Below are 11650 nucleotides of genomic sequence, written 5' to 3' on the forward strand. Positions count from 1 at the left end.
TCTATCTATCTATCTAACTATCTATCTATCTATTGTCTATCTGTCTATCTGTCTATCTATCTATCTATCTATCTATCTATCTATCTATCTATCTATCTATCTTCTACTTATATTCTATGATGCAGGTTGAACCTGAGACCTCAGGGGCAGGAGTTTTGACTCTCAGCTTTCTGCTATTGATTTTGAAACTGAGATCTCATTTAAGTCCACCCAAGCTGGCTTTTAATTCACTCTACCACACAAGCTGACCTTGAACTTTTGGTCCTCCTGCTTCGGCTTCCTGTATCTGGGGTGATGGGCCTGTGCCTCTAGCCCAGGCTCTCGCTATTTGCAGCTGCCAAATTCCTTGTCACAGGAGGCTGTTCTGCATCTCTTAAGATAGTTAGCAGTGTCCTTGGCCTTGAATGGCCAATGGCACAAGTGTCTTTCTGAACACACTTGTGGTCATTAAAAATGCCACCAGACACTACTAGATGTACTTTGAAGGACACAGCTATCCTCCCTTCAGTACCACCATCTCCTGGAGTACAGTGAGGGTGGACTGGGGTGAGGGTGGCAAGGATCCCCCCATGTGACTACAATGCTGTCTTTACCTCTGCCGTTCTTACAGCCCTGTCTTGCCCTTCAGTATGAGCAGGGCTCTTGCCATAAAACTGTGTTGAGTCTGGAGAAAGGGCACTAGCTTCTGTTCTTGGTTTCATGGCCTGGAATCTTACCCTACCTGCTGATGGGTTTCCAAGCCCTGGGCCTTTGGCCTCTGTCACCTACTTCTCTCCAAACCCAGCCTCTGTGAAGATGGTGGGCCCTAGGCTCCTGCAGACTACTCCTTGCCTAAATAGATTAAACTGGAGATGAGTTGAGCAGAGATGTCCCTGAGAACACTACCTTTTTCTCTATGGCCTTGCCATTCAGACACCTTCCCTAGAGGTTGCTCTGAGACAACCAGATGTGGAAGGTCTTGTCTACCTCCAGGTGTTTCTTTAGACCCCAAGTAGGTCATATTGAAGTGCATTTAGCTGGCAGATTTGTTTGTCGGGTCCCTTGGTGCTCCTGGGAGCTGACTGTCTCACAGAGAAGGGCTGAGGTAAAGCTACAGGATGGGAACAGGGGCCCTGTGAAAGAAAGAGGCTGGAGCTAGCAAGTTCAGAGTCCCAAGGGGAGCTAAGTGACAGGAACAATGGAAGCAGGAAAAGGAACACTGGCTTGTGACATTATCAACATTACCCTATTCTGGAGACTGAAGGGCTTGGGAGGCAGGTCTGCTGCATATGAGAGTGGTCCCTTGCCCTGCTGAGCAGGGGACCTCAGAAGAGGCCGGGTTGGGGGAGAACCTGTGGGGACTGGGGAAGGTTTTTTGGCAGGAGGTGAGCTGGGCTCTGAAACTCCTTACCTGGCTAACCCTTGTTCAGAGGCTCTCCAGATAGCCCGATGTGGAAGGCCATCGTTGCTGGGGTGGTCGTGGCTGTTCTGCTACTGCTCGCATTCGTCATCCTTGTGATCCTGTACCTGAGGAAAGCTCGAGGAAAGGCCCTGAACGGTGAGCCCGTCCTGTTTGGTTTTGACGACAAGGAAACTGATATGAAAGGCAAGGTGTCCAAGTGGCTTCCTTGCCCATTACAAGGTGGCAGGCCAGGGGTCAGGGGGTGTGGGCAACATGGGGACGATGACACACCAGCCCCACACAGCTTTCAGGTCGGCTTACCTAGGGCACCTCAACAACCATCCATTTGGTTACGACAAGGTGTGCTAGGATTTTGGCTCATACACGTTTTTCATCTTAATTTTTTATTCTTTTATTTTGTGAGTATGGAGGTTTGTCTTGCACACATTTCTGGGCACCATGTGTGTGCCTGATGCTTATCAGATCCCCTGGAGCCAGAGTTACAGGAGAGTTGTGAGCCACCTCCCCGTGAGTGCTGAGATAACCTGGGTTATCCTGAAGAACAATACACGCTCATAACTATTGATCCATATCTCCAGTCCCCACTTTTTTCAACTTTATGATTAGCAACTTGTTAATAAGTTTATATAAAGGACTTTCTGGTTAAATGGTATTATAATGCATGTTGCTATCATCTTTAAATTTTGGGTTTTTTTTCAATATGAAGGAATTGCAGAGAAGTATGTAGGTTAAAAAATACAAAGTAGCAAATATGTAAATATGTAAAAATGGCTCAAAGGGCACAGTGTACAACACGAGGAGCGAGGGTTAGATTAGTAGGTCAGTAGGTTATACCCTATATTTTTTCCAAGTAGGTAGCTTGTAGCTGCTCTTGCCAGATAGTTCTATGGACAACAAGATTAAATGTGTGAGTGGATCAGAATACTCCTGGAGCTTGTGAACATCATTCTTTTTAAGCTCAAAAAAAAAAATCCTTAGAAAGGAAAAAAATTGAAATTCTATGTGCATATTTTCTAAATGTTGTGCAATCAGTTTAGTGTCAATTGCTGTTGACATTTTTTAGAAGACAAAGAGGACCAGCAAAACTCCTGGATTCTGAATACACATTTGCATTCCGTGTTCATCTCGGAGTATGTGTGAGTGTGTGTCCAGGAGCGAGGGTGGGAGGGTATGTTCACAGGAAATGCCGTACTTTACACTGAGGGCTCCGGACACAAGAAACCTGAAATTCAACCCCTTACTACCTATAATCGCACCGGTGAACAGATTATAGTTAAATCTGATGTTTAAGTCTGGAATCTTCAGGGAGTGCCCGGAAACTGATCAGGAAGTTGAGCGGGAATGTACAGATTAATCACGGGCAACCAGGCTATCTGGCTTCTTAGAGTCCCTGGACACTACTCAGTGCTGGGTACTTGGAGGCTCCCTAGGCAGAACCTATCCTTCGGCCAGGCGCTGGCCTCTCTTCCAGCCTGTGGTTGCCATGGGAAGTGGGTAAGTTGGTACATGGGAGGTCCTTCTACTAACCTGGCTGGTTTCCTCACAGTTCAGAACCAATGTCACCCTATCTATGAAGAATTTTCAGGCCAGAAGGAGGAGACCACTGTAAGTAAAAATGACTCTCCCCCAGGACTTAGGGAACCCTGGCTTTCTGGTGTACATCTGTGCTTGTGAACTTTGACCTGCACTCGGTTTCTCTTTACTCTAAGTGGTGAGATGCACTCATGACTGCTCATGTACTCGTGACCTGCTTCTGTGCTTCCTTTTTATGCATTTCTTCTCCTTGTGTTTTCCAAACCCGAGAGAGAAAGAGAGAGAGAGAGAGAGAGAGAGAGAGAGAGAGAGAGAAAGAGAAAGAGAAAGAGAGAGAGGACACAGACAGAGACAGAGACAGAGACAGAGACAGAGAGAGATCAGAGAAAGAGAGAGAGAGATGGGTAGAGCTGTTGGCTATCACCTCAATGGGAAACAGCTTTTCCTGTGTCTTAGGTGCCCAGTCAGACTACAGAGCAGCTGCCATTGGTCCAATCAGTGCTGGAAAACACTTGATGAGCCATGGTTCTCTAAGTCCTCCTGAGAACTAGGTGGCTTGGGTAATTCTATCTCACCTACAGATGTGAGATCCCCAGAATTAGGAGGCTCCAAGGTCATCTAACCCAGCTGTCTGTAAAACACTAGAATCACCATGAAATGCGTACCCAGCAAGTCCCTGTCTAACTCAGTCCTAGTCAAGCTTAAACATGCATACGGTTCCCTTAGAGAACTCGTTAAAACGATTCTTGAAGAGTAATAGAAGCAGCAAAATTGGAGCAGCAAAACACCTGGACTCTGAACACACAGCCTCATTCCATGTCCACCTTAGAGTGTGTGTGAGTGTGTATCCAGGAGCGAGTGTGGGAGGGTGTGTTCACAGGAAATGCTGGTAACCCCAAGCCTTATGAGGCTGAGTCACCGTGCACTCCAATTTCAAGCCAGCCTGGGCAACATAAGGAGACCCAGTCTCAAAAATACAAGGTCGGGGCTGTAGCTCAGTGGGAGCAACATAAGGAGACCCAGTCTCAAAAATACAAGGTCGGGGCTGTAGCTCAGTGGGAGTCTTTGCCTTGTTCAAGTATAAGCAAGACCCTGCATTCCATCCTATCATTGAAAAATATGCAAATCAGTGGTTCCTTAGTCCCCGCCCAAAGGACCTTTGTTTTCCAGGGACCTGGAGCAAGGCTTGACTGAAGTTTAAAACTGGAACCTAGGAGGGAGGCCAGTGCTTCTCAGCTCAGTGACAGGGAGGTAACTTTCCCAGCCATCTTCCCAGAGGCTCTACCGGCCCAACGTCACATCCCATCTCTTTTTAAAGAAAATATTTATTTATTTTGTCGGTCTGAGTGTTTTGCCCACATGTATGTATGAACACCAAGTGTCTAGAGTGTAGAAACTCGAGTCAAACCTCCTGGAACTAGAGTTAACAGACACTCCCATATGGGTGCTGGGAACTAAACCCAGGTCCTCTGGAAGAGTAGCCACTGTGTTCAGCCACCCAGCAATCTCTCCAGCCCATGTTCAACATCATAAACTCTGTCTGTGTCCCTCCACCCAGTGCTGACTCCACACAGGCCACTAACCACTCGAGCTATTCTTTCAACAAACATTTTTTTTCTTTGATTTTCAGAGCTTCAATCAGCAGGCCCACTCCAGTGAGGACACTGGGACCATCTGCTATGCCTCTCTCATCCACCTAAACCATGTAAACCCTCAGGACTCCATCTACAGCAACACCCAGCCCTACCCGAAGCCCTCTCCTGACCCACTTCTGACTGTGGAATATGCCAGCATCTCTAGAAACAGACTCGGGTCCTCCAAGCCAGATTAACCAAGAGACGGAGACCAGCAACTGAGGGCTGAGCTCCCAGGGCAGTGAGCATGTAGGTACAACGCTACTGTCTCTGTGGAGGGGCAACTTCCTACACAGAGTTAAGATGGCCTCAGACGACAGAGGACACACTTTCTTCAAGGAAGGTGACTGAAAGTGCCATCGAGAAGGACTCTGGAGCCCTGTTCTCACCCTTCTGGAGGCCTAGGACCAATGCTGCTAACACATTCTGTGTGGAAGAGAGATGGGTCGGCGCCTCTGAGTGACCTTAACCTCCCTTCCTTGTGTGACCATCACTTCCTTCCCCCCTGGTTCATGAAATTGAAGCGGGTTGCACAAGTTCCTCAGGAACTTTAGGCAGAACTACGACATTCTGCCCAACCCCCAATCCCTCCCACACCAGCCTGACCCCTGTTTCTAAAACCATCCTGCTCAGGGAACTCTGGTGACTTTGCTAGGATGAATACTAAGATGTAGGCAGTGACCTTCTGAGGTATTTCCAACCATGTCAAAAGCAGGAACTTCCTTACCATAGCCAGCCACACATCTCTGTCAGAATGCATCTGGGCTCCCCAGCCTTCTAGAGGACTAGCATTCACTCTGCAAACTGTGTCTACCTGCACCACCTAAGACCACACGCTCCTTCCAGGGTCCTAGCACTGAAGATGTGGTTCCTGGACGCGGACTGCTCACCCTTATGAGGCAGACCCTTGTGGGGGACAGGGCCCCTATGAGGCAGACCCCCGGGGAGTGGGGAGACGCAGCTACAGAGAAGGAAGGAATGCTGTGAGTGTGGCCCTGTTCCTGAGCATTCTGCCTCACCCTGCCTGCCCATGCCCTCCTCCTATGATGCAGATTTGCCTGAGGGAGACAGGATGCTTACCACCTCTGGCCTCACACCCAACTCCGTCTTGCTCCTGGGTTATCGGTCTCTGCTCCTGATTTCAGTTGACCTGTGGTCTTGGGCCGTGCTTCAGTCAACACTGTCTCCTGGAAGCCTGCTTTCTATTGTACATTCCTTGAATTGCTCTTCTTGGCTATGGCTCATCCTGAAGGTTGGGCTTCTCATGAGCTGTCAAAACCCAAAAGGGTTTTTCAGACTGGAGCTCCTGGCGCTGACTAAGCTGTATTTGCTGGGTCAGTATCAATGGATACTTAGGACTCCCAGAACCTACACTCAAGCTTGAGGACAAGAGAGATTGATTCTAGGATGCAGTTGGGAATACTTATAATGTGTACCTTGCCTCTATATGGACGAAGAGCCTAAACGTTCCTATTTACATGCATTCCTCCATTTTACAGATGGAGATATACTGAGGCACGGGGAGACTTGGTCTCACAGGTAATAAACAGTAAATTGCCGATGATGTTGGTTTTTGCCACTGCACTTCTGGTTCCTGCTCCCTCACGGATCTCTTTGTGTATGTGCTGGGGGAGACATCTGAAGGGATAGTGGAAATCAAGGCTTAGATATAGGGATACACTAGGGACAGATAGGACGGGGGAGTAGGACCCGAGCGACAGAGGCCTCAGGATGCAACAGAGGACAACAGTGCAGCTTACACTGCTGAGACGTTGGAGGTGAGCAACCCCTAATTTATCAGTGGCTCCAGACTGGGCCGGTTCTACACTACCGCTACCACTGAAGGCTCCGAGGCCTCTCCAGACCATGTTCTTACCTCTTCTTAGCTCAGGCCTCTGCAGCAAGCCAGCACCCTGTGCCAGGGGTGTCTGCGGAGAAAAGAGGCGTCTCATTTCCTGTTGCTGTGATAAAGTACCATGAGAAAAAAGAACTTACATCAGCAAAGGGTGAGTTGTACTTACAGTCAGAGGGTACATTCCACAACAGCTGGAAAGTCCCGGCAGCAGGAGCCGGAGGCAGCTCGCCATGTTACATCCTCAGTCAGTAAGCAGGCAGTGGTGATGGCTGGTGCTCAACTTCCTTTCTCCTTATTTATTTATTTATTTATTTATTTATTTATTTATTTATTTATTATTTATTTAAGTGTGTGTGTCTGTGTGTGTGTGTCTAGGTGGCACATACATACAGGTTCCCCCCTCTTGGAGTCCAGGACCCAAACCTAGGTTACGGTTTGCCTACCTTCAGGGTGAGTCTTCCCACTTTCATTAACCTAAGCTAGATTGTTACTCACAGGCCTGGACAGGGGCTTGCTCCCTTGGTGATTCTAGACCTTGTATTGGCCATCCCAGAGGAGAGACACTTCTTAGACTTTTGGGCTCCCATAGGTTCCAACATGTGTTTGTGTGTGAGCTGTTCCTGAGGGTCAGTCTTCACTCTCCCTCCCTCTTGCTCAGGGAACCCCAGGTGATAGCTAACCTCTCCTTTATGCATCAGGGGCATCTCAGGTCACCTCAGTGAGATATTCCTTTGTGTAATTCCATGGCAATAACAACAAAAGAAAAACAACACCGAAGGCTGGGGTGGCAATATGTGCCTTTCATCCCAGCACTTGAGAGGAAAGATCACAGTGAGCTCAAACCCAGCTCCGCTTTAACCAGGTCAACCAGGGCTGCATAGCTAGATCTCGTCTCAAATCATCAGAGGTTTTTAACAAAACCATAGCTAAAGATGACTTGGGAGAACAGGCTATGGAGAGATGAGATGGCCTTACCCTGCCAGAAGCCAAAACTCACTCCCAAACTGTTCATGTTTACCGCTGTATTTGGAATGGAAAACTGGCTGAGGCTACCGAGCTAAGAACAGACTGAGGCACTTAGAGCTGTGTGGGAGGTGTGGGCTTTGACTGAGCAGACATTCCCAGTCAGGGGAAAGGCTGACGCAGCCACTCTCCCATATTGGGGAAAAAATAAAATAAAATTAGATTCCTGCCTTATGTTTTACACAGAAATACATTCCAGAAGGAGCAGAAGCTAAATATAAAGAGATGAACAATAAAACTTTTGGAAAAAAATATAAGCATTTATATGATCTGGGCATAGTGACATATACCTTTAATGCCAGCACTTAGGAGGCAGAGGCAGGTGGACCTCTGTGAATTTAAGGCTAGCCTGATCTACATAGAGATCCAGGATAGCCAGGGCTACATAGTGAGAACCAATCAAGATAGATAGATAGGCTGGACAGTGGTGGCGCATGCCTTTAATCCCAGCACTTGGGAGGCAGAGGCAGGTGGATTTCTGAGTTCGAGGCTAGCCTGGTCTACAGAGTGAGTTCCAGGACAGTCAGGGCAAAAGAAACAAACAAAGAAGAAAAAGAAACAAACAAGGCAAAAAAGAAACAGACAAAAAAAATGAAGAAGATAGATAGATAGATAGATAGATAGATAGATAGATAGATAGATAGGTTTTCTTTTAAAGTTCATATGATTTCAGAGTAGAAGATTTCTTACACAAGTCAGCAAAGGCATAAACCATAAGTGTTTTTTTTTTAAAGTCACATATTTGACTGGATTCAAATCGAAAACTTTGGCACTGAAAGAGATGCTGGAACAGCTACAGGATGAGCGGCATAAACAAAGACAGGCCCCACAGTGCACATAGCTGGGAGGAGACCACTAGCCCAAGCTAAACAGACATGGCTTCCAAATTCATAGAGTGGAGCTGAGGTGGCTTAGAGGGCAGGCCTGACCACCCAAGTTTAGTCCAGAGATCTATAGCAAGGTGGATGGAGAGAACCAAGTCCACAGTTAGCCTCTCCTCACCGCACCCCCAACCCCAACCCTCTTCACTGATAGGCTATTTCTCCGCCAGTGAAATGAGACAATGCAAGCCAGATTACAATATATTAAAGGCAGGTTTAATGAGAACTTGCTCTCAGGCAAGTTCACTAACCCCAAGGACTGAGGCCACTAAAGTCACCATGGTGGGGGTGGGGGGTGGGGAAAGAGAGAAAGTGAGAGAAGGAAAAGAGAGCTGGAGAAGCCAAGAATGCCTGGATTATACAGGGAAGAGCCTCTGAGGGAAGGTGGGCCCAGCCACTGAGCTGGGAAGTTCAGGGTTAGGGGCAGGGTATGCCAGGTAGGGACTGAGGGATCTTGGAAGAGCCTGGAGGCCAAGTCTGCTTTGATATACAAAATATGCATCTCAGTCCCTCATCCCAGGTTTGAAACCAAACATTCACTAACAATCTGGGGCCAGGCAAGATGTCGCAGCACATAAAGTTACCTGCCACTACTCATGACAGCCTGACTTTGATCCTAGAAACTCACCTCCTGGAAGGATAGAACAGACTCCCAGAGGTCCTCTTCTGATCTCAGCGTGTCCCCTCCATAATAAAATGGTGTACTTCTTCTCATTGAGGAAAAAGGACAAACCATTTTCAACTTCAATGTCAGGAGACTAAACCTGCAGAGCCTTCACAAGCCTTCGTGAGACAGTGGACGCTAGAGGAACACCATATTTTTAATTTCACTAGCAATAGCACTCAGAAAAACCTCACATCTCAGCCAGAGAAACACTGATACCCAGCAAGCTCCCTGGAGCCATTAGATGTAGGGCTGGAAAGGTGGTTCAGTGCCAGGGTACTTGTCTGTTTTGTTAAAAGTGCTGGGTTCTATAATATATATTTATAAACACAGGGAGATGCCAGATTCATAAAGGTATACATAAATGATGCACACTGTCTCTTTCTCTGTCTTGTCCTAGTCTCCGTTCTCTTCCCCTTCCTTCCCTTCCCATCCCTTTTCTCTGACTCTCTTCCCTTCTTCTCTCTTCTCTCTGAGGGCTGAGCTGTTTCCCTGTGGGTCTGCGGAACCCAACCCAAGGCCATGCACACATTAATTAGGCAGGTGTTCAATCACTAAGCTGTATCCTGAGCCCTGCCTTCACATTTTTGAATTGTGAAGAGTACTAATAATCATGATTGGAAAATAATGTAGTTCTCCCAAATAGGGAGGCGCAAAACCTGCAAAACCACTGTAGAGTCTGTGTGGGTGTCAAGTTTCTATGTCAATATTTATAAGACAGAGAAAACAACATTTAAATGTGGACATGGAATGAAAAAAAAAAACAATTCAAATACAGTGTGAAGTCAAATATACAAACCTTGGTGTGAAGGAGAATCAGTGTGAAAGCCCGCTTCACCCTGTGTGTGGCTTTTTCATCTCCTGGATTGGAGCCATCTTTCTCCTCCTCTGCACTCCTTGTTTTCAAGTCCACACATCTCAGCCAGCAACCCTGATGCCCACCAAGCTGCCTGGAGCCCTCAGATGGGGCACATGTAAGGTGCACACTCTCTGTGGGCTTCACTCCATCCTCTGTATGCTTAACTAAGACACTCTGATGGACCAGCCCGATTCCAGCTGAACATTAAGAGCCATCTTGTTACAAGGTCAAAATAATTTCATTTCTGTCTTCTGTAAAACTTAGATTTAACCAGGTCTTGACCCGTCTTCTGGAATTTGACATGTTCCACACCCTGTAGCCTGACTTCCACCCTGATAAGGTGTTCTGCCAAATAATTTTGAGGTTTTCAGCTAAGTTCCTATGTAACCAAAATTTCTCTGGAAATCCTCCAACCCTTGAAAACCCTCTAGTCTTTCTAGTATTTTGGGGGGGAGGGGGGCTAGGGGGTGTAAAAGGCTACATTTTCCTATGTTCAATGCTATTTCCTCAAACCCTACTTGAGGGAGCTAACTTTGTCTGATAGAAAATAAAGCTTGCTTAACTTGACCAAAGAATCTGAGTATTGTGTTTTAGTCTTGTTTGGTGGATTAGCAATTGGGAGCCTCAAAAAGACCCCAACACAAATTCTGAGGCTGGATCTTCACTCTGGGCTGTAGATGGGAATGTTGCCTCCAGAGGCGGTGTGCATCTTGCAGATGTTCCAAGGAGCTGAAGCATGCTTTCAATTTGGCGGCACTCAGAGGCAGAGGCAGGCAGATCCCTGAGTTCAAGGCTAGCCTGTTTTACAGAGTGAATTCCAGGACAGCTAGGGCTACAGAAAGAAACCCTGTCTCAGGGAGAGAGGGGAGAAGCGGGAGGAGGAAGGGAGAGGGAGAGGGAGGGGGAGGGGGAGGAGGGGGAGAGGGAGAGCAAATGAATGAGATCCCAGGCCACCTCCTGACATGGTGCCTCTCATCTCTTTGATCAGATTTTGGTGCCACCCTGACAGCAGGGACCAGCTTCTCTAGTTGAGTCTTCTGATTAAAATATAATTTAGAAGAATCAGCAGAGGTTTAATAACATGAGATAGGATCCGGACAGGGTTTTAGACAGACGAAGATGGCAAAAACCTTTATTATTCTAAATAAAAGATTTTTAAAAAGACCTAAAGACTTAGGCCACAGCCATAGACACAAAGATAGATGATGAAACACACAGACCCAACTGAAGTCTGTCACTGTGCCTAGCGAGATTCTCCCTCCACCGTTACTTCCTCGTTATTATTTTCATGAAAAAAAAAGGTGGGGGGACTTTTGCCAGAAGACATTGCTGGAATGTTACATGAAATGATTTCTAGATAGCCTCAGATATCAACAAATATGTGAGCAGTTTTCATCAGGAAAAGAGCCAATGGCTATCTGAGAAGGTCCTCCTAGAAGCAGGCTCCTAAGCTACGGAACCTGATGAACACAGCTAGAAGGGGCTCTGAAACCAACCAGAAGGAAGATGGCGTATAACAGACCAAACCCAAAGCAGCAGAGAGGAGAAATGATGATTTAAACGTTTCTTCTTAAATGTCCTCACATTCATTGCATCTGCATTTCTCAAACCAGAGACGCTGTGTCATTTGAAATAAGCGAAAGGTCTTCTAGTAAGTTTGCCAATCCTTTTTTTTTAAATATATTTTATTACGTATTTTCCTCAATTACATTTCCAATGCTATCCCAAAAGTCGCCCATACCCTCCCCCATCTCCCCCATTTCCCTACCCACACATTCCCATTTTTTTTTTTTTTTTTT

General features: G+C 46.8%; 1 protein-coding gene across 1 annotated transcript in view; it reads left to right on the forward strand.

The window, feature by feature from the left end:
* LOC110284186 (trem-like transcript 4 protein) overlaps positions 1–6110 on the forward strand; it is a 9500-nt gene extending 3390 nt beyond the window's left edge. The window contains exons 4-6 of the mRNA XM_021149873.2: positions 1410–1537; positions 2949–3007; positions 4566–6110. Of these exons, the coding sequence (XP_021005532.1) occupies positions 1410–1537; positions 2949–3007; positions 4566–4766 (388 nt within the window). The 3' untranslated portion in view covers positions 4767–6110. The remainder of the gene's footprint in view (positions 1–1409; positions 1538–2948; positions 3008–4565) is intronic.
* The last annotated feature ends 5540 nt before the right edge of the window (positions 6111–11650 follow it).

This window comes from Mus caroli, chromosome 17 (assembly GCF_900094665.2).
Source record: "Mus caroli chromosome 17, CAROLI_EIJ_v1.1, whole genome shotgun sequence".
Lineage (NCBI taxonomy): Eukaryota > Metazoa > Chordata > Mammalia > Rodentia > Muridae > Mus > Mus caroli.